We start from the raw sequence: 23,644 nt of genomic DNA, 5'->3' as shown, positions 1-23,644 counted from the left end.
CTGTGGAACATTCTAGACAAATCAATAAAATCTCCATGAAGACAAGCAAGTGGGGGACCCTCTCCAGAAACTTCCTTTGTGCACTAGTCTGTTTTAAACACTGTGTTGGTTCATACAATGCTTACAATGACTGGGCACAAAAACAGAACACAGGACTATTGTTGTGACCTGGACCATTGTGATCTGTGACGACAGAGCTGACACACACACTTGTGTCACCTGAACAAACTCTCTACTGACCTGTGTGTTTTGTGTGCAGGTGGCACAGCACCTGGCCTCCACATATGGCTCCCGGGCGTTTGATGTGGCTAAGATGGCACACGTGACCGGACAGCGGTGGCCTATCGTGGGCCAACGCTTGGTGTCTGAGTTCCCCTACATCGAGAGTGAGGTAATGCATCTGCTCTGTGATCCAGTTTAAACAACTCAATAGGCCTCAATCATGAAATGTTCTTATGAACAAATTTGTACTTAAATTGTTCTTTTGTACATTTTTGGCAGTCAAAAAACTTTTTCTGAACTGAAAATGTTCTTCTGGAAGAACAAATCCTACGAACAGTCAGCAGATATGTAAGAAAAAAAAATTCTACTGTTTTAGAATATTATTACTCTGATAATGCAACAAAAAATTCTAATTCCTCCATGATTGTAAGTTATATATTTTCTTAAATTATTTCTTATAAACATATGACTCTCTGAGCCATTAACATTTATGAGGAGTTTTTCTCCAGGCTGCAGTGAGCCTCAGTCTGTTCCAGCCCCAGTGCCTCCATATGGGCCTCTGTTACAGCCCTGCGCCTGGTCATCATGCTGGACTCAACACCCCCATCACCCCCTTGACCCTCCATGACCAGAGCACTCTTATGCACCCCTACCCCAGCCTTCCTCTCTTGCTATTAAGAAAGCAGCCGCTTATTTCAATAAGTTTATGACTTAACCTAACTTTAACCTTTAGCCAAACCCTTACTGGCCATATTTGGAAGTTCAGAGGGCGTTTCTAACCAAATACTTATTAAATTTCTATGTAAATAAAATGTAAATGAGCATGGAGGTGGTCGTAGCTGGGTGTTGGTGAATTCACTGCAACTGTCACTTAAGACGGAATTTGGCTGCTTAAAAACGCTTTCTGAATCTGGCGCAGAGTTCTTTCAGCATCTTTTTAAAGTCAAAGTTACAAACATTTTTAAAGAAAAGATTCATGAATGAGGCCCACTGTTCCCTACATGCAGACTCAGAGAACCATTAGGGCTGTTACAACTTACAGATTTGACCTGTTTTCAGATTCTTGATTTTAGCAAGAGACAATTTTTCCTATAGCTTTGTTAAGTCTAATGTCACTTCCAGGTCCATCAGCTGATTGAAAACAAAGAACATGTTTACAATTAGGCATGCTCTGATCCAATATTGAAATAACTTTAATTTCTTGCACTGCTCCTTCACATATGATTTAGTCCATATACCAAATTTTTGTCTCTGTCCCTTGAAAATACCAGATTTTGTGCATTATTGTTGTTGCTTCCTGGAGAAGTAGTTTTCAAAATAATCTCACAAGTTATGAACCACTACTTTGTACTTATGGTTATATTATTATTTTGAAGTAATGTTACCCTTACTTTAGTCACATTTTTGGCTACTCTATCACCTCCGTTTGGGCCCTGCAGTCACAGCTGAGTTGTCTGAACCCTGTAATACAATCTTCTGTACATATATAACTGTTGTGTTGTTGCTGTTGTGCGTCAGGTGTCGTATGCGATCAAAGAGTACGCGTGCACCGTGATAGACGTGATCGCGCGCCGCACTCGCCTGGGCTTCCTCAACGTGCAGGCTGCAGACGAGGCTCTACCGCGCATCGCTCAGATCATGGCCAAAGAGCTGAACTGGAGCGAGGAGAGGACCAAGGTGAGAGGGACTAAAGCTGGGTCAGACCGGAGCTGAACCAGTGTGGGAGCAGTTTTATTCATGTTCTGTTCACGTGCAGGCGGAGCTGGAGGCGGCGCAGAAGTTCCTGTATCACGAGATGGGCTACAGGGCTCGTGATGAACAACTGTCCAAGACCACGGAGATCAACCTCGACTACCAGGAAGTCATCAGGTAATATTTGGGGGGAAAAAAACAGACATGCAAATATTCTAGTGTATAGCTCCAAGTCTGTCTGGTTTGTGTAATGATGAACGTACCTATGACATCTTAGATCACTCATTCCACCAACACACAGTTAAGATCATTGTATTTTAGATTTTACTTAAAAAATGTAAATGTTTTACCCAGTTTTTCAGGCTTCAAATTCTTCCTGGTTTGAAATTATGACATTACACTAGAGCACGGGAGTCAAACTCAAATTCACAGAGGCCAAAATTAAAAACTGGGACTAAGTCATGGGGCAAACTAAATATTTATTGAAAAATGTCAACAACATCTGCTTGTTTTCACTTCTTTCAAGATATGTAATGTTAAACCTTTTCTAATTAAAATAAATGTTTAATAATAGTTTTGTTTAAACACTGAATCCATAACAAGCAGAATATAAAATAATAACTTTAATGTTATGTGGCGCAACAATGGAGGGACCCAAAAAATGGACTGGAGACCGGTTCACAAAAATGAAAAAGGATAATTTATTTACTACAGGTAGAATGTACACACACACACACACACACACACACACACACACACGGGGAGGGAGGGGAGCACCAGCCATGACATTGAATTAATTAATTAATCATTGCATTTATATAGCGCCTTTCAAGATACCCAAAGAGCTTTACAGTTTATTATTCATTCACATCACTCAGTGGTGGTAAGATATTACTATAGCCACAGCTGCCCTGGGGCAGACTGATGGAAGTGAGTCTGCCAATCTGCGCCATCGGCCCCTCCGACTACCACCATCACTCACACACACCACTTTCATACTAGGCAATGTGGGTGAAGTGTCTTGCTTAATGACACACCGACAGTTTTTGCCACTGTCGCCCCATTCTGGCATCTTGAATTCCCAGTGTCTCCCATCCAAGTACTACCCAGGCCCGACCCTGCTGAGCTTCTGAGATCTGAAAAGATCAGGCTTTCACAAGCCGGTATGGCCATGACAAAACAAAATTTTAAATCAATCATGTCTCTATAGTCTATCTGTACCGGTGGACAGCTCTAATACAGATTTGATATAATCTCACAGGCCAAATATAATTATAGCGTGGTCCAAATTTGGCCCCCGAGCCTGAGTCTGACATGTCTGCACTAGGGAATATCATAACTGTTACCTAGCAAAAAAAACTCCTAATGTGCACAGAAATTATTATTTGACCATTAGAAATATAAGAAATCACCTTTATTTTGTTGAAATCATGTTTAAAGTGCCAGAAAACATGTGTTTCTTTTGTGTAAATCCTGTTAAACTTTTGGACAGAATTCTCCCTAGCGTCATGTCATCAATATGGAACTCTCTGAAACAGAACTCTCTACTTCCTGTAATTTTCAACATGTTTTTCTTCACGAATTGCTTCTTGATTGGTGTAAAATGACATTTTGTAGTAAATTACACTTATTATCCAACCACATGAAATCAAAATGAGAGAATCATCAAAACCATATGCACAAAGTCTGAGAATGATGCAATATTTGATGACTTATTTGACATAATCAGTTGAGTTTAATTTGATAACAACAATGTACATACACACCCAAGTGATGCCCAAAACAGATCTCAGTTGAGGTTATGAAAGAGTACATTTGAAGTCAAACAACGCATACACAGACACACACAAATAAACTAAACACATGAAATAAACTTGGGGAAAAATTAAGTCTGTGTCAAAATGGAGAGATTGGAAAAGTGGTCTAATTCGAACAATATAGATTTTGCGTAAGCCGTTACTATGACAACCATTTTTTGCAGCCCTTCTAACGACGCTGTAATCAGAGGTGTGGTGTTAACGAGCCTGTTTCCTGCTCAGGTACAAGAAGCGCTTCCACAAGTTTGACAAGGAGAGCAAAGGCTTCATCACCACCGTGGACGTACAGCGTGTGCTCCAGGTGAGACCACTGACCCGACTCTGTGTGCTTAGACACACTCACGGACGCCACACACTACTGGAGAATGTGCTCGGTTTTGGCTGAGATTTGCTTCTCCCTGTGACCTGACTTTTTGTCTTCATGTGCTTCTGATGTGTGTGATGTCAGTGCGACTCGGAGCTGCTCTGTCAGATCATAACCACCAAACATCAGCAACGCTACGAGAACAGCCAATAAAACAGAACGTCAGGACTGAGGAGTGACAAACACAGAGATGCGACATACAAACTCAGGATATAGTGAAAATATTGAGAAGATTTTATTCCTAAATTTACCTTAAAGTGGTAAACTTAAAGTGCAGCTTCTCATTCACATTATCCATAGTAATTGTCCTCTGCAAATAATGACCCTCAGTCCACAAAACCGCGCTGTGAATCCTGTTTGAGTTGTTCTTTAGAAGTAAAAAATGTGTCTGTTTACATCCACACAGTTCACGGATTGTGGTGAAACTGCAGATTAGTGATAGTGACTCTACTTCCTGTGGACTCCAATCATTTATGCTGTAAAAATTCATATATGTGAAGTTTTGCACTACATTTAACAAATGATAATAACACAGTTTTGACTTGTATCTAAACTACAAGTGCAGAGCTCTGATCTTTTGAATACTTCAGAGTCTCAAAGCGACTGGTTTTACTGTAGACAGATGCGATCACGCTCACAGCTTTATATCCTCTGGTCCATAGACAGATCCCACAGCAGTCTTTGCAATCAAAGATTTTAAATCTCATAAGATTCTTCTCATGTCGTCGTTTTAAAATCGTTCAAGACCGAAAAATCCTGTAGTGTGTGGTGGCCGACTTGTCGATTTTTCTGACAAGCACTACGATTCGATTTGCCATTTATGTTTTAATAATTAGATTCTGTTCAAATTTCACATTTTAAACACATCCAGAATTTAAAAAAAGACTGAACTATGCACTGACAAAGTAATACAAGAATCGAGTGCTGTCACAATCCAAACATTTCAAACTCAATTTCAAAACCAAAGAATAGACTAGATAGCAATTTTCATACCACAAAGATCATTTTAAAAGCTCTTCTTTAGACAATATTGTCATTTTTAATACTAAATAATAGGATTTGTTTATTACTCCATCTGTTTATTACGCCATTTGTACTCTAGTTCAAAACTCAAGATGTAAATGTTCTTAAAAGGTCACATTTTATCTAGTTATTTGATTTTTATTTATTTTTTGTATCAGTTCCTGCTCAAATGAATATCAAAGTTCTATACAGTTTTAGTATTGATTACCATCTGATTTTTTCATACTTTTGACAACCCTACATTATGGTCCCGTTACAATTATAGTCGACATCGCCCACCTTGACTTCACACCCAAACACCCCTTCACACTCACAGTCTCATTAGCACGCCGCTGACATGTCCTCCGCTTGTCCCCTGTCCTCCTGCCCCCTCCCCCTCAGAGCATAAACGTCCACATCGATGAGAACGCCCTCCACGAGATCCTCAACGAGGTGGACCTGAACAAGAACGGACAGGTGGAGTTTGATGAGTTCCTGCAGGTACGGCGGACACACACACGCACACACACACACACACACACACACACACACACACGTACACACTTGTGCAGCTCATTAGCAGTGTTTGACCCACACCTCTGTCCTCTGTCTCTCTAATAAGTCATTATGTTTGACTCGGTGACACAGATTCTCTGAAGGGGGCACATTCTCACATTATCAGTCTGGGTTAGTGTTGACAATGATCTTAATAAACACTGATGTAGACCCAGACCTTCTAAAACTATTCAGGAAAGGTCCATTTTATTCCTGTTTATGCGTTTTTTAAAAGTGGGAATATAATGCATTCTGAAATATTTGATCACCTTTGCATAATAGTATTACAATATCACATTTTGTAACTTAAAATGATGTCAGATATGATGAAAATTAACCAAAAATCAATCAGTTTTGCATATGTGTCCTTTACAGCAGTGGGTCCCAACCTTTTTCTCCTTGCGGCCCATATTTTACCTGTGGATATGTTGGGGTTTTTAGAGTTCATCCACCTTCACTAGACTCATTTGGATCAATTTCAGATCAGGTTTAGTAGAAATTGGAAGTGTGTATTTAAATAAACTAAATAAATGTGTGAAGCTGTGTTAACTTTAGTTCAGTGTTAAATCTAGTGCAGCTTTAACCTAGGAGGGGGTGTTGGGAGGGTGTGCCTAAACCTGAATGTCCTAATAAATTTCACTATTTGCAAGTAAGACGGTGTGCGGGATTTTTCCCCATGTTCTTGGGGACCCATATTATAAAAGTCACAAACCTTCGTGATCCATGTCAATAGACATTATTCATAAATCACTAAATAAAAGTGGATTTGATCATTATTGAACATTAATGAGGATAGTTTACTGTTGACTGATCGTGTCTCTGAACATTTAGTTTTACTCAAGTTTAAAACAATAAAAAACAGTCACTGAAGCAGCAATAAAAGGATCCAGAAGTTGCCTATTTGGACATTAAATGTGTAACATTTCTTTTTCTTTTCAACATTCAATTGAACCAGCAATATTGGAACAAAATTAAACTTACGCTATATTGCAGACCTACATGCAGATCGTGACAAGGTGACCGAAAAAAAAAAAAATCTACATGACGAAATGAATGAAGCACAAAGGGCCCATGCAGCCTCCGTTTTACGTTAGATATTTTCCCGAAGGCTGGCCTATGCTGTTTTTTTTTTTAATGCATGACTGTTTCCCACGGTGAACAGTTAGGACATTTTCCTACTTTCTGATCTCCTATGTGGCCCAAGTATTTTCTGATCAAGCATTTTATGATATATTTGAGCGTAAAGTATAATAGGCTGTCACATTAGTATTATTCATGTCAGAAAAGCGTAATGTTTGAAGAATAGTAATGTGCAGCTACTCCGACAATGGAAAAAAATGTCGAAGTAGTGAGACTCTTGAAAAATAATGTTTAAGCTGCTACTCTGACGATTAGATTAGATTAGATTAGATTAGATTAGATTAGAAAAATGTATTTATTCCTAAGGAACAATTCTGTTTACAGTCACAGACCACAGCATAAAAACACACACATACATTTCACACAGGTCAGGTGCTTGTACATTTATGGGCATCAGAGCTGAGCATCAGTGCAAATGAGGCATAATGTGCAAAGGCCAGATACAAAACAGAACAACAACATTAGAACAGTAAACAAAGGAACTAGGAAAGGAAGGAATACGATGTCAATGTCCGAATAGCAGCATGTTACCACTGTGCTTGTGACTAATGTTAGTATTCGCATATCGTCTCCTCTGTTCGGTAACCTTGTGTATGTGTGTGTGTGTGTTTGTGTGCGTTCTCCTCCAGCTCATGAGCGCGGTGAAGAAGGGCCAAGTGTCTGACAGCCGACTGGCCATCCTTCTCAAGTCTGCGGAGGAGACGCTGGACCAGAGAGGACCTGTGACGGTGGACCGCAGCGGGGGCGGCGTCTGACCGCACACAACCATACACACCCATACACACCCATACACACCCATACACACCCATACACACCCATACACAACCATGTACAACGCCACTAAAGAGGGAGTATTACACAAAATAGATCACCATGTTATAACGGAGTTCACCCGTCAAAAACATGCATGAAGAGGTTTTAGAGGAATTTAGTGATCTCTCCCGTGGTCCGAACTAGAGCCCAACTGATTTTTCTTACAGCCGATATGATACTAAGACAGTGGGAGTTAGAGGTGCTGATAACTGATATATTTAGTGATGTAAAAATTCACTGTAAATCAGTTGATTATAAAACTTAGGTTTGGCTCTATTGGATTTTATATTGGGTTTACGTCAGATAAAGAAAGTAACTCTGGCGCTGAAGTTCACTTTTATTACCGTCAGTATCATGGATCAGACACAAGAGCGTTTAAAACAGTGCCTCAGTGCTGTGCATGTGGACATGACTCAGGTGACATGGAAGTGACATGACTCTGGAGGTGTGTTCAGGGGCAGTACGGCGTCACACTCTGCAGATAAATATTGACGAGGCGCCACATATTAAGACTTTTAACTGTCTGTAAATTGGTTTAAATGGACATAATATAGAGAGTCTACGTTTTATAACGAGGTTTAACATGTCCACATGGTCTAAATGTGACAATAGTTGGTATGTCTCTAAGTGTCCCATATCGGCCAAAAATATCAGCCAACCGATATACCAGTCGGGCCCTAGTTCAAACCCTCCTTACGTTTAGCAGTACGATTCTGTCCAAAGCTCCGCCCACAAGCCTACATCATCTATGCTTCAACACGACAATTCTACATAAATGTATAAAACATGATACAAAACAATGCACTACGACTTCACAAACCATGTGCATGACGATTTTAATATGAAACTTATAAAACTTGTCAGTACGTTGTTTTCAGCGAATTTTCAGCATTTTCAAAGGAGTAAAAGTAACATGGTGATCTAAATATGTTACGTGTTAGCCGTTAGTAAAAGTTTAATACTCCCTCTTTAAACAGTGGGCGGGGCTTATGGTTCCACAAGTGAAATTCACACTCCATTTTATCTCATTGACTTTTATATAGAAAAAAGTATAAGGAGGCTGATGAGCTTTGGGGGTAACTTAGGGTTCTGTTAATAAGTGTCACTGTCAAGTTTCTGATTTAAGATTTAAGAGCACATTTTACTGAAAAGGTTTGAGTTTGAGTTTTGAGTATTTAACGTTTAATGTCAGACGGCAATAAATAACAGTTTTAAATTTAAAGTAGAGCCAATTCTGAGGCAATAAAAGCGTGTTTGGAGCAGGATTTCAAACTTAAAACAATGCATTAATAGCCTTGTTAAAAAAAAAAAAAAAAGTTAGAGTTTTTTTTTATGTCCACAAATTCACATATATTTATTATTATTATATTATTATTTATTTAAATTTTACCAAAAAATAAAATAAAATAAATAAATAAATATAAATTAAAAACTGGGGCTCTGTCGATATGCGGAAAATGTTTTGATAATTTTTTGCGTCAAGATTTTTTAACTTTTTATTTTATTTAAGATTTAAGATTTTGTGAACTCTTAAGAAAAATACAAAATGTCAGTCAGTTCTTTATGGTCAGATTTTTTTTTAAACTAAGATCAGATTAAAGTCACAGAGCTTTAGACAGAACAGTGCCTCAGTTAGCTTCACTCCCCCAGGAAATTTGGATGACATCAGCTGCAAAGTATCAACACAGCTCTGTTTAAGTTAACTTTTGTCAATTTACTCAACTCTAGTGTGCACTAATCCAACCGTTATCTAAACCTTTAAATAAAAAATGTCCAAAAAGTCCATAAAATAAAATATTATCGAGAATTTTGCTTGTCGAACCCAAAGCGTGTGTCCGTGTTGAGCTCCTCAGTTGGATTCAAATGCGATGATCTGAAAACAAAGGCGTAATCAGGGACAGTGCTTATGGCCAAATCAGACCCCGAGCCGTCTGCCTCCTTCGCCGCTCCCATATCACTTTTCTACTGTCTTTTTTTTTACTCATTTTATACTCGCACACAGACTTTTATTTTTACTCATACTATTAGAAAGGCGGCTTGTTTTTAAGGCAACTAAACTTTAATTTGGTTCTTTTTGTTTCGTTTTCTGTTCAAACTATTCTAAAATTCAGCATTTTATGTTAGTAAATAACACTGTGGGCCTTCATACATAAAGTCTGTAAGATAAGATGGCAGGGGTTTGTTTATGATACTGATAATATTATTACAATAGTACATATAGTGCAAATGTATTTTTATAGTTTTGTATAAGCACTACATGCATACATAATTTTATTCTGTTCTTTTAAAGGTGCACTGTGTAACTTCTCTGGTGGGGTTTCCATTTGTCTTCATTTTTGCTTGGAATGTTCCACAGTTTGGCATTAAACCATGGAGGAATGTTGGCGATGCTACCAAGCCAATTTACAGGTCAGATCTGTGCAGAGGGGAGGTAGCTCTCTGTAAGAATACACATTTTTCTGTGTATTTTTCTTCTGTAACTGTATAAATGCCAGATGAACTGCAGTTTAATGCCATTCTGTAGAACTTTACAAGCAATGCAATCCAATCTCTGGAGATGAGTAGCAGTGTTTCCCACAGCACTTTATACATGCATCACGAATTTCCGACTTCCGGTCATCACACTATGCATACTGGGAATGATTTTCTAAAAAAGTGAGCGTCAAACCGCCATGTTTGTTTTCCCAGTGGGATGCGTCTATTGTCAAAGTCGATCTTTTCTGGTCTTTTGAACCATATCACTTTTGCTTCTGATTCTGATATTGTCATATTTTAGTTTTGGGATTTGGACATTGTAATTGTGTGGTTGTTGGATCCTAACAGTGCAAAACGACTTGAGAAATTTGTTTGTGAACTCCATAACTGCAAAGGGAATCAGATGTTTTGTGACTGTAAACCTCTGTTCAAACTGTTTCTCTTCCCAACGGAACAGAAAAATAGTGAAAGGTGAAGGTGATGGGCAGGACTGACACACAGGAAGGACCAAAAAGGAAACTTTTGACTGTCTAAGAAATCATCCCAAGTTTGCAGTGAACATTTTGTATGTGGAGAAAAATCCGGATCCCTCGCTCAACCTCGATTACGAATTTAAAAAGTCAATGCCAAAGCAAAAGGCACCAACTGTTCACCAAAAAACACCTTCCACTGCAAAGAGACCAAGACGTGATGTTGCTGTAAAACCACAAGAACAAAAAAGTGCAGCTCAGTCTGTCTGTCTTCTGCACGTCTTGCTTAACAAACAGAATTTTGCTTTGATGATTGTTTTGCTGTTAGGATCCAACAACCACACAATTACAATGTCCGAATCCTGTAACTAAAATATTCAATAACAGAACCAGAAACAAAAGTGATATGGTTCAAAAGACTTGAAAAGAAAATATCAATAGACACATCCCACTGTGAAATCAAACATGGAGGTTTGATGCTCACTTTTTCAGAAAATCCTTCTCAGTTTGCATCGCTCAATGACCGGAAGTCCGAAATTTGTGATGCATCTATAGTTAAGGCTGCCTTGACAACAAGTGGCCCCCGCCTTGACTAAGTCCCTCCAAACCACAGGAATCCTCGCAAAACTACAGTCGTCTCACAGAATCTCCGCGCACCCCTGCTCCTGACTTTTTCGGCACCAGCTTCTTGCTTAACCAATTTTCTGTGGGAAACACTCATTATGTTGTGAATACCCTGGCTGATATGTGCGTCTCTCTGATAAATGTGTAGAACTCACTTCAGTGTGGAACTGCTCACTGAAAGTGATCAGAAAAGGCAGACTGTCATAACAAATGTTTGAATCTGATTGGTCAAAGCGTCACAGCAGCGTTTGGATATAACACATTTGTTATATCCAGTTGAGAAAAAAAAAACATCTTCCCTGTCCACAAATCACAAAAACAAAAGCGCGTCCCTCTGCATGTTTTTCACAAACAAAATTCCGCACAAACCTCGATGCTGCTTGTGATTGGTCCACCAACCAGCTGGTGCATAACAAAATGAATATTCATGTTGTGCCTGGTTAATTTGTGAACCCCACACCAAAAAAGTTACGTAGTGCATCTTTGAACCGTTTTCCTTTCTTCAAGTGAAACATAAGAGTTGCCAAATCCACATCTACAAATCTAATCTAAAATTCCAGCTGCTTTTAATGCTGCTAAATCTGTGTACCATTTGTTATTTTGAATTTTATTTAAGAACGAAAAACAATAAACTGGGAAAACAGTTTATTATTAAATTTTTCTGATTTCAAAAAACAGATTTCAACCACTATTTGTAATATTTAATTTAACGTTTATTTCAAATAACAACTAATCTTTAAACAGTCATTCTGCCTATTTCAGTTTCGATATTGTATTCTCTCTGTTTTAGTAGTAGTAGTAGTAGTAGTAGTAGTAGTAGTAGTAGTAGTAGTAGTAGTAGTAGTAGTAGTAGTAGTAGTAGTAGTAGTAGTAGTTCTGGGGCAAATAAACCAGAGAGAATAATTTTGATTGGTGTTATTTGAAATCAACTTTAAGTCAAATATTGGAAATAGAGGTTGAAATCTGTTTTTTTTTTTACACTAAAACGGAATAATTAAATAACAAACTGTTTTCCTATTTTATTGTTTTTGTTCTTAATTGAAATTCAAAAGAACAAATTTTACACGGATCCCGCTACAGTAACATCTATGACAACATACTGAAATATTGTGTCACACCTTTGAATGACCGTTTTGACTGAGCTTCCTTTTGTACTGCTCTTTGTTCCGACTTCACTGTGCGTTTGTTGTTGTGTTTTTGCTATTTAACGACGATGAAACGATTTGAGATGCGATGGAAAAGATCAGAGGAGAACGGGAGGTCTTCCGCTGTGTTGTCTCTCCCCTGCACAAAGATTGTCTCTGAGACGCAGACGACTCACTCTCGCTGCAAACGCACACTTTTAGTCCGAGTGAAGACGGACACGTTTCTACTGACTTTCAGGTTACTGCTGCTGCTCGTACGCTACTGTTATGATTTGAGATTTTAACTTTTAAAATTTAGAGTTCTTTTTATTGTATTTAATGTATTCATGTCTATTTTGTGTATTCTTTCTTGGCATGGGATCAAATGCAGTATACTACAAGATTTTATATACAGAGTTCTAGTTGTACAATGTTGTTTACTGTTTACTAGTCTATAAACAAATTAATTTCTATGGAATTTCTAATTTTATCAGAATATGTCCGACTCGATTACCTCAAAATGATAAAACCGTACAAATCTATATTATTTGTATAGCTTAAAAGGTCCTATATTTTGCTTCTTTTACTTCATTTTTAGATTCAGAACCAAAATAGAATGTGATAATTTCGTCAAAAGGTTTCTGTGAGCTCCCCCTCGTTTTTAAAGCCCATACAAGTTCACCACACCTGTATTATTACGTTTAGTTTTGAATTGGGTCCAGTTTGCGGCCGAGCAACTCTAGCTGCCATTGTTTATGCTCGTTTCCATGGAGATGTTATCACTTTGCTTTGGAATGTTCCACAATACAGTAAAGTACAGTCTTTGAAATGATCCATCTTGCGTTTATTCATTCAGTCAGTGAATAAACGCAAGATGCTAAAATGTCTCTTGAAAAAACAGCCATAGTTAGTGTAAGCAGACTCATCTCCATCGATTGCAGCCCGGGGTTTTAATGCCACATTTTGGAACATTCCAGGTTATTGATTTTATTCTGTTATCATACTTGTTTTTCCCAATTGTTGAAACGGAATTTTCCACAGTACAGCATTACACTTATAGCCTGATTCATCCGCCGGCTTCACTTCCCAGAGCACGCTCGCTGCGGTTGACGTCGTCGTGTCTCCAGTGCACATGCGGGACACTATTGGGCCGTTTATTGTTCACACTGGAGTCACATACAAGCAGTGTTGGGAGTGTTACTTTTAAAATGTATTCCCCTACAGATTACAGATTACACTACCCCAAAATGTAGTTTGTAACAGAATCCATTAAATTACTTAAAGTGAGTAATGTAATCTGAATACTTTGGATTACCTGATTTGCTGTAGAGAAGCAAAGACAAGGAAATCTTCACATAAGATGTTTTGTCTGCTAAAAGAAAATAAAAGTCCAGACTTTACTGAACCAAATAAAAAATATTATTGATAGAAGAGGAGGAGACACGTCCACACAGTGTGATTTAGTCCTGTTAAATCCTGTTTGACACATAGTTTAGACCTGGTTTTAGACCTGGTTTAGATCTGGTTTGGACCTTGTTTAGACCTGGTTTAGACCTGGTTTAGACCTGGTTTAGATCTAGTTTAGACCTGGTTTAGACCTGGTTTAGTCCTGGTTTAGTCCTGCCTGTTTAGACCTGGTTTAGACCTGGTTTTGGAGACCTGTTTTAGACCTGTTTTAGACCTGGTTTTAGACCTAGTTTAGACTTGGTTTTAGTCCTGGTTTAGACCTGGTTTGGATCTGGTTTGGACCTGTTTTAGTCCTGGTTTTAGACCTGGTTTTAGACCTGGTTTAGACCTGGTTTAGTGTCCGACAATGAGTGAAATTACTGAAAAAAAAGGGATATAGCCCAAAATGTGAAAACAGGAAAATACCTCTGTGTAATCCATTTATTTCAACCAAGTAACTGTAATCCAATTACCACTCACTGAAACAGTAACTGTAACTGAATACAGTTACTCATAGTTTGTACTCTGATTACGTTACTCCGGTACATGTAATCTGTTACTCCCCAACACTGCATACTCCATGGATACTTACCATGGATGAAAGGAAAAACAAATTGCTCAAAAAAAATCACACAATAGTCCTTAACTTCCTTCTTTTGAACTTCTTTTCCTAGTTGGTCAAAATCCCCAAATGTAAAAGTAAAAATGTTCAATGAATGTTCTCAAAGTAATGCACAATATAGGACCTTTAAATTGATCTTGCTGCCTGCGAAATGTCACTGTTGCTTCTTTAACATGTGTGTGCGTCTCGTTTGTGTTTTCATGTAACGAGACGGAGAGGTTTAGCCCAGGGGGGGGAAACACTGTCCTGATCTTTGTGCATGCCATGTGTAAACTTAACCCATGTTTTCGCTGAGAGAATGTCTCATGTGTGCCTCTTGAAACTGCAAAAAATACTGGAGAATGTCATGACACTGTGGACTCTAATGCTGCCAATGTGGGTGGATGGAGGCTGTTTACTTCTTTAGGATGAAATTTCAGCTTTATCCGGGATTAAATAGGATTCTCTTTCTCTTGTCTTTTGCATCCGAACTGTAAAAACAAAATAAACAATGTAGAATTAAACCCGTATCAGTTGCCTTGTATTGTCCGGGTGTCTTCCTTGTACTGAACGTCCTGGTAGTAGACCACATGTTTACTTACTTTATCTTCTGCTATAGGTGTGCAGTACTGATCAAAAATAATAATAACTCAAGATATATATATATATATTTTTTTTTTTTGACAATTTACAGCCAGTTTTAAGAATCTGTGTATCATTCTTTCATTCGTTTTTCAAAATAAAACCAAAAATAAGAAAACGAAAAAATAACTGTTTTCTTCATTATTTGTCTCCAAAACCAAAATTTAAAAAATGGCCAATTAGTTTTTTCAGTGTTCGATTTTGTGTTTCAACGAATAATGGGGAAAAGGGATAACAGACGTTTCCTGTTTCTGTGACTTAAACAGCAACGCCGGACTTTTGCGCCTCATACGGACAGAACCAGGACTAAACTGTTTTCAGTCCTGGTCTGGTCCCAGCCTCAGTCCTGGTCCTGTTCTCGGTCTCAGTCCCTGTCTCAGTCCTGGTCCTGTTCTTGGTCTCAGTCCCTGTCTCAGTCCTGGTCCTGTTCTTGGTCTCAGTCCCCGGTCTCAGTCCTGGTCCTGTTCTCGGGCTCAGTCCTGGTCCTGTTCTCGGTCTCAGTCCCTGTCTCAGTCCTGGTCCTGTTCTTGGTCTCAGTCCTGGTCCTGTTCTCGGTCTCAGTCCCGGGCTCAGTCCTGGTCTCAGTCCCGGTCTGGTCGGACGTGGTTCAGTCCTGGTTCAGTCCGTATGCGGTGCAAAAGTCTGGTGTCACGGAAGTCATGGAAACGGAAAATGGCAGTTTCCTATTTTCTATTATTCATTTAAAAACAAAATTGAAAACTGAAAAAAAAATTTCGTTATTCGTGTTTTCATTTTGATTTTGGAGATAAATAATGAAGAAAAAGTTGTGTTTTTCCGTTTTCTTATTTTTGGTTTTATTTTGAAAAACGTATGACACAGTTTTTAAGCAACCCATTAGAAATGTGCAAAATCGTGCTCATCATTATCTTGGTTTAAGAGCAAAAAGTGAGTGGACTGTAAAATAAAACCACAAAAGTGCAAAAATATACAATTGAATAGAGTCGGGATTGTGTGGGGGTGTCCAAATCAACAGAACAGGCTTAACATTTGTAATTGGTGCAAGAATTACCGCTGACGACTCCTGGTGGCTGAAATCAGCACGTGTCTGGGCTGCAGATGAAGTGCATGGTCTTCAACAAAATAGCAGTGAGTAACAATGTATGTTTCTCCAATATTATGGGGTTACACGCTGCCATTCCCACATACATTTCCATTTTTAGGAACTTTTTTTTTTTTTCCCACATTCCACCAGTCCACTCGCCTGATTCATCAGCCAGTTTCACTTTGTGGAAACTGTTTGACCTTACAGCATTATAGTCTGTTCAGACCGCGGGGTCAAAAAAACGCCTCTGCACTGGAGTTCAGACGCCCCTGACGCTAAGAAAAATACTTGACGTGCGTCCGTTGTGCCTGGTCCCGATCTTTTCCCAAAACGATGGCAGACCAGACTGAGAGAGACTTAAAACCATCAGCGGTCGGTCCAGTTTTGTTCTAGTCCTGGTCCAGTTTTGTTCTAGTCCTGGTCCAGTCCTATGCTCACTATGTCACCTGCAACAGTAACACCCCCAACTACAATTCTTCATGACATTTACCCATTACATTTTCAAAATGTAAATGTTTCTGTATGAAACTGACCTCTGGTGTAAAGTTGAATGTATATACTTTTAATTACACTCACTGTGGGGGTGACACTCCAGGTTTATGTGGCTGAGGTGGTGTAAAAGGTCGCCATTTGTTACCTGCTCTGTTACGAGCCTTTTTAAATCACAAACAAGACATTATCTGTCTCAAAATAGAAGAAACATAATGCAGTCTGTCTCAGCATCAACTGCAAACTGTTTTATGATAGAATGATCCTCTGTACGTGATTGTCTAAATAATGTACGCTCTATACTATGAATACATCATTGGGCCTTTTTAAATGTACAAACGGTGATAACTAACTTCAACATTTGATCAAATCTTACCTTTGGTTCATTCTACTGCAATCTTGCAGGATTTAAACCCAGATCATTTTGTGAACAACACTAATCTGTGCATTGTGATTGGCTGTGTTGGTCACAGCGGCGCGTGGCTCACAGGCTCCTTCTGATTGGCGAGGCCAGTTGGTCGTGAGTTTGTGCTCATCCTAAACTTGTTGGTTCGAATCCAGCTCTGATATAATAAACAATGATTCCTTAAAAAATGTGTGTGACCCATTGACATATTTTGTGATTTGTGCAAACCAACGTCGCTCGCGTATTAATAATACACCAGGTGACGGTCACAAACGGTGAACCGCACATATTCATTCTTCTTTGAATACAGAATCCTATTTCACCCATAAACAGTACAGACAGGCATAAATTGTCATTTATTTAGGTAAAATACAGAAAAGTACATTACAATGTCCAAAACACAAAGAAAATGTAACTATAGTGACTCACATTCGTGCCGAGTGCAGAACAATATTACTTGATTAATTACGCAGTCTTAGACTTAGATTTAAACAAACTTTATTGAAAGTTAGGAAGTTTAATTGGAAGCCTATCAATGCTATGATTACATCTCAGAATAAAATTTAAACCTCCTAATGCATCAAATATATGTGTTGAAATGAAAATCCATAATGAGTTTGGATTCAATAAATATCTTTTAATCCGTTTAATTTGGAAAGAGTTGTGTGAGTGTGTGAGTGAGTGGGTGAGTGGTTTCTTCACGTAAATGACTTTGAGAGGCCTTGAAGGTGGAAAAGCGTTGTATAAAAATTAGAGTAGATTTATTTCTCCTCTTCTCATGTCCCAATCTTCTGCTTCACTTTATTCCTGAGCTGCTGTGAGCCTCGTCTCCCTCACGCTCTTCTCCAGACTTCTCATTAAAGGGCAGATTAGTGCAGTGAGTGCGGGGCCCTGTGCACCTGCCCGGGGCCCTGGGGAGCTGTAATCTGTCTCAGCAGGAGCCCACCACGTACCAGCCCAGCACAGAAACAGATTGGCATTGGCGCTCCCTAGTGGTCATGTTGAATACTAACAAAATGTAGTCAGAGTTCAGTCAGAATGCTGTGGTGGAGTTTGTTGTGTAACTGTCAGATTTCACATTTGTTGACCTGGTTTGTGGTTCATATGTCCGTCATTCCCAGGGCCCATCCACATGAAACAAAAACCGACACAAAGTTCAACGTCTTCTCTGTCAGGAGAAATACACAAAAGTGAAATTTTGTTTGCGATATCTTCAGAAAGTGGTGCTATTATTCAACCCCAAAGACGTGTGTGTTGTCAGATGAAAGTTTGATGAGAAGATTCAACATTTGTGGATTTTAAAAAGATGAATTTCCCATAGAGTTATACAAATCCTCCATCTGAAATTATGACTTCATTAAAGATTGTACAAATTGTGAGATTTAAGACATGTAATAATGTTGCCTTATCAAAAATATACCTGGAGTTGTGTTTTGTTTGAGTAATCCTGCATTTTTAGTCTGTCTACATCTCAGTCTCAAAATTGTTCCACCAGGTTTTATTATAGATCATAAAATCTGCTGGAAACCTCATTACTGTTAAAAACAAAGCATAATCTGGACTGCAAATCTCTCTTGACTTTATATTCTTCTTTAGTTTTACAAGATCTATTTTATTGTGTGGAAATATGGAAAAATACACCGAAAAAAAAAAAAAAAAAACTGCCTAAAAAGCAGAAAAGAACCCTGTGAATTGTGTACAAATCCACTGTTTCTAAATTTTCTAAAGTTTCTAAAATATTTGATTTAGTAAAATATAAAACTGCTTTGATAATGTATAAAGCGAAGTATAACTTACTGCCAAGCAACATCATTTTGTCTATATTCAGGTAAAGAGTTGTTTCTTCTCTAACTCTAAAACTCTAACTTTGTGATGTCACGAACAGTGTTGGGAGTGACTTTTAAAATGTAATCCCCTACAGATTACAGATTACACACCCCAAAATGTAGTTTGTAATGTAATCCATTAAATTACTTAAAGTGAGTAATGTAATCTGAATACTTTGGATTACTTGATATTGTCATGCTTTTTCAAACTACATGAATGTAACAACCACATCCTGAAAATTCATATTTGTTCTCTTCAAATTGTCTGAGCCCAAGTCTCCATGAATAAGAAACAGTTTACTGTAAAGAAGCAAAGACGATGATCTTAACATAAGATGTTTTGTCTGTTTAAAGAAAATAAAAAGTCCAGTCTGTACTTAACCAGATTAAAAATATTATATTTATTATTATTATTATATTATTATTATATTATAACTGATTTATTCCTGTTTAGTCCTAGTTTAGACCTGATTTATTCCTGATTTACTCCTGGTTTAGTTCTGGTTTAGTCCTGGTTTTAGTTTAGGTTTAGACCTGGTTTAGTCCTGGTTTAGTCCTAGTTTAGACATGGTTTTACTCCTGGTTTAGACGTGGCTTAGTCCTGATTTAGACATGGTTTTAGTCCTAGTTTAGTCCTGGTTTAGACCTGATTTATTCCTGGTTTAGACATGGTTTTACTCCTGGTTTAGTTCTGGTTTAGTCCTGGTTTTAGTCCTGGTTTAGACCTGATTTAGACCTGGTTTAGTTCCTGGTTTAGACATGGTTTTACTCCTGGTTTAGTTCTGGTTTAGTCCTGGTTTAGTCCTGGTTTAGTCCTGTTTAGACCTGGTTTAGTCCTGTTTAGTTTCTGGTTTAGACCTGGTTTAGTCCTGGTTTAGACCTGATTTAGACCTGGTTTAGTCCTGGTTTATTTCTGGTTTAGACCTGGTTTAGCCCAAAATGTGAAAACTGGAAAATACCTCTGTGTAATCCATTTATTTCAACAAAGTAACTGTAATCCAATTACCACTCACTGAAACAGTAACTGTAACTGAATACAGTTCCTCATAATGTGTACTCTGATTACGTAACTCCAGTACATGTAATCTGTTACTCCCCAACACTGGTCACGAACTCTACCTTTTACCTTTATGTTTTGAAACTATCCAAATGATTCTGATGATGAAGGTGCATATGGAGTTTAAAAACATAAAACAAGATGAAAATGTGGTTTGTTTGAGAGAAGAACTCAGCCTAAATGTGCAGGTTTGTGTGTTAAACGTGTGTGAATGAAACAAAGCACAACTCCAGGTGTGTTTGTGATGAGATAAAAACATTAGAATATAATCAGAAAACAGTGTAATATGGGCCTTTTTAAAGAGAGTGAACAAAACATCATCCAGAGTCCAATGTTATTCCAGCTTCTACGCTATTTCCAGGAACCTCTGACCCGTCCTTTCCCTCTCCTTCCTCCTCTCTTCCTTCCTTCTTTCCGGTCTTTTGTCTTTTGTCTCGTGTGTGAGGAGTGTGAGGAGTGTGAGGAGTGTGAGGGTTGATCTTCACCTCTGACCGGTCCTGCTCTCTGTCCCGTCTCCGCCCCGAGGACCTGTGGTGTAGCTGCGTCTCTTAAATGTCTCATCTACATTTGTATGAGACGTGCAGCTCTGTTTCTCTGCTCAGATTATATTACCCTTTGTTTCCCCGGGACCTGGAGGCTATCTCTGCCACACACACACACACACACACACACACACACACACACACACACACACGGACTTATGAACAGAGCTGAGAAATGCACATGACGTCACCACAGTTGGGATTTTAAAGGTTCTGTACCACACAAAATGGACTCTGGTGAGCTTTTAGACGTTTTATAATACTGTTTCCTCATTAAAAACATAACATTCACACATTTGGTGACCTTGTATCCTCTCTATCTACATCTCCAAAGCTCAAAATACTTGTTCCACCTTGTGACTGAGGTGGGACCAAGTTGTTGTTTTGCAAGTCTAAAGTAAGTCTCAAGTCTTTGACCTCAAGTCCGAGTCAAGTCCCAAGTCAAATACAGGCAAGTCCAAGTCGAGTCTCAAGTCAAGTCCAAGTCGAGTCCAAGTCGTTTGCTTTGAGCTTCAAGCCACTTCAAGTTTTTAAACCAAAAAAGTACCAAATATAGTTTAGATTTTTGCAATTTATATTAATTTGAAACTTAATTGTACTCACAAAGTTGTTGTGTATTTATATATGAGGTTTTTTTTATTGTAAGTTTTTCCTTTTCCTTTTTTTTATCTGAGTGTGTCATTACAGTGAATCATTACAGTCAGAATAGAAAGAATTCAGATTTAAAAGTCTTTAATAACAGTTATTTTGTTGTGTGTCTGCACTGAAATGGAAGGATCATCTTTGTAGTTCCCTCTGTTTTACTGTACTGTACTGTACTGTATTGTACTGTACTGTACTGTACTGTACTGTATACTGTACTGTACTGTACTGTACTGTACTGTACTGTACTGTACTGTACTGTACTGTACTGTACTGTACTGTACTGTATTACTGTACTGTACTGTACTGTACTGTACTGTACTGTACTGTACTGTACTGTACTGTACTGTACTGTACTGTACTGTACTGTACTGTACTGTACTACTGTACTGTACTGTACTGTACTGTACTGTACTGTACTGTACTGTACTGTACTGTACTGTACTGTACTGTACTGTACTGTACTGTACTGTACTGTACTGTACTGTACTGTACTGTACTGTACTGTACTGTACTGTATTGTACTGTATTGTACTGTACTGTACTGTACTATACTGTACTGTACTATACTGTATATTACTGTACTATACTGTACTGTACTGTACTGTACTGTATACTGTATATTACTGTACTGTACTGTACTGTACTGTATACTGTACTGTACTGTACTGTATATTACTGTACTGTATTGTACTGTACTGTACTGTATATTACTGTACTGTACTATACTGTACTACTGTACTGTACTGTACTGTACTGTACTGTACTGTACTGTACTGTACTGTACTGTACTGTACTGTATATTACTGTACTATACTGTACTGTACAGTGGGAGAGACATGTTCCAGTTTGTTCCTATAAAATTCAGCTCTGCATTTATCAACTGTAAAGAGAAAAGTATTTTCTGACAACATATTTAGGAGGAGAAGCATCAAGTCTTCTCAAGTCACAGGCATCAAGTCCGAGTCAAGTCTCAAAACATTGATCCTCAAGTCCAAGTCGAGTCCCAAGTCTTAATCCATTTTATTAAGTCAAGTCTCAAGTCCTAAAAACAGTGACTCAAGTCTGACTTGAGTCCAAGTCACGACTTGCACGTCTCCACTTGTGCCTTTTGATGTGATGTAGTGGTAGTTTTCACACAAACAGTTTCTTTTTTACTTTTTGTTTAGAAGAGATCATCTATTCCAGAGCTAAATGATCCAAATGATTCTAGTGAAGGTGTGTGCAGTTTCAAAACACAATGGATTATTTCTGTCGTATTAACACATGAAAAACACAACTCAACAAAACAGTCCAGTGAGGTTCATTTGGTCTTCTGTTAGGTTATTAAGACAAATACAAAACGATATCACATCACAACCACCACACTTGACATTATTTACTCTTCACTTCTTTAGTTGTGGGACACTGGTCTAAAACAAATCACAAATGTTTTCCTGGAGCAGAGAAGAGCAGTTTAAATCTTTGGGACTTCATTGGTCTTCAGGTGGGCATCCCCTTTCACCGGTGTTCAATTGGCCCTCAACACCTCCGGGGGACTTGAAGGCGGAACCAGTGTCCTGGAACCACCTCCTCCGTCCCTCTGATCCTCCACTCGACTCTCTGCTCTCTTTCATCTGACAGCTTGTTTGGGCCATTGCTTGTTCCTCTTAAGCCCAAGTCGTCTTGATGCGGTTTCTTCCTGCTTAGTGATGTTCCCAATCAGCGTCTTACAGGCAGCACCTCTCACTCTAGGGGCCCTGAGCTCCTTCCACAAAGACTGACCCGACAGCCCACTTCCACCTGCAGGTTCCAAGCTTTCCAGCCCTTCTGGTGGATTTCAAAGACCAAGTGCCTCGCTCATGTGCCTCCTCAGTCCTTTCCTCCCAGGGTACAGTTAATTCCACAAGAGCCATCTGTTTGCTTGTTTTTGACCAAATTACAATATCAGGCTGGAGGTTGGTTTCAACAATCTCTGCTCTGAATATAAACTGTCTTCTGACGTCTGCTCTCATGTCCAAATCATCTGCAGATGCAAAAATTCTCATGGTGCCAGTGTGTTTCCCAGCCACCTCCCCTTGTCTAAGGAAAGTGTCGCTCAGATGATTTAAACAGGTTTTGGTGCTGTCTTTCTACCAGTGGAGGCAGGACGACAGCACCATCTGCAGTCCCACCTCCTCAGGACAGTATCCCAGGTGTGTGAGAGTAAAAAAAAGCCCCTCGTCCTGGTTCATAGCCCCGTCTCCTGTGAGCAAGTTTGCATATTGGCAGAGAGGAAAAGCTCTGCAGAAGGTAGTTAGAGCTGCGGAGCACATCCGCGGCTGTATCTGCCCTGCATTGAACACATTTACATCAGCAGGTGCAGGACAAAAGCCACAGCACATGGACTTTTTACAGTTCTCCCATCAGGCAGAAGATTGCGCCACCTACAGGCCAGGACCACCAGACTCCAGAACAGTTTTTATCCTGATGCCGTGAGACAGATCAATCCTGTTCCAGACACTAATGCACCTTACACAACAGCACTGACTTGGAACACACTTTAGAAAACGGGGGCGGGTGGAGGCTGTTTTTTTTCTTTTTTACCTCCGCCAAGGAGGTTATGTTTTTGCCGGCGTTTGTCTGTTTGTTTGTTTGTTTGTTTGTTTTGTTT

The 23,644-nt window shown here is 38.9% G+C and overlaps 1 protein-coding gene across 1 annotated transcript in view; it reads left to right on the top strand.

The window, feature by feature from the left end:
* Window positions 1-11,421, top strand: part of gpd2 (glycerol-3-phosphate dehydrogenase 2 (mitochondrial)) — a 35,805-nt gene extending 24,384 nt beyond the window's left edge. Inside the window, exons 12-17 of the mRNA XM_020927069.2 lie at window positions 260-391; window positions 1,741-1,899; window positions 1,979-2,091; window positions 3,954-4,032; window positions 5,500-5,598; window positions 7,422-11,421. Of these exons, the coding sequence (XP_020782728.1) occupies window positions 260-391; window positions 1,741-1,899; window positions 1,979-2,091; window positions 3,954-4,032; window positions 5,500-5,598; window positions 7,422-7,547 (708 nt within the window). The 3' untranslated portion in view covers window positions 7,548-11,421. The remainder of the gene's footprint in view (window positions 1-259; window positions 392-1,740; window positions 1,900-1,978; window positions 2,092-3,953; window positions 4,033-5,499; window positions 5,599-7,421) is intronic.
* The last annotated feature ends 12,223 nt before the right edge of the window (window positions 11,422-23,644 follow it).

This window comes from Boleophthalmus pectinirostris, unplaced genomic scaffold (assembly GCF_026225935.1).
Source record: "Boleophthalmus pectinirostris isolate CB_2022bp ecotype Guang Dong unplaced genomic scaffold, ASM2622593v1 HiC_scaffold_11, whole genome shotgun sequence".
Lineage (NCBI taxonomy): Eukaryota > Metazoa > Chordata > Actinopteri > Gobiiformes > Gobiidae > Boleophthalmus > Boleophthalmus pectinirostris.
The sequence above is the reverse complement of the archived record's forward strand: the minus strand, read 5'-3'. Positions and strand labels throughout refer to the sequence as shown.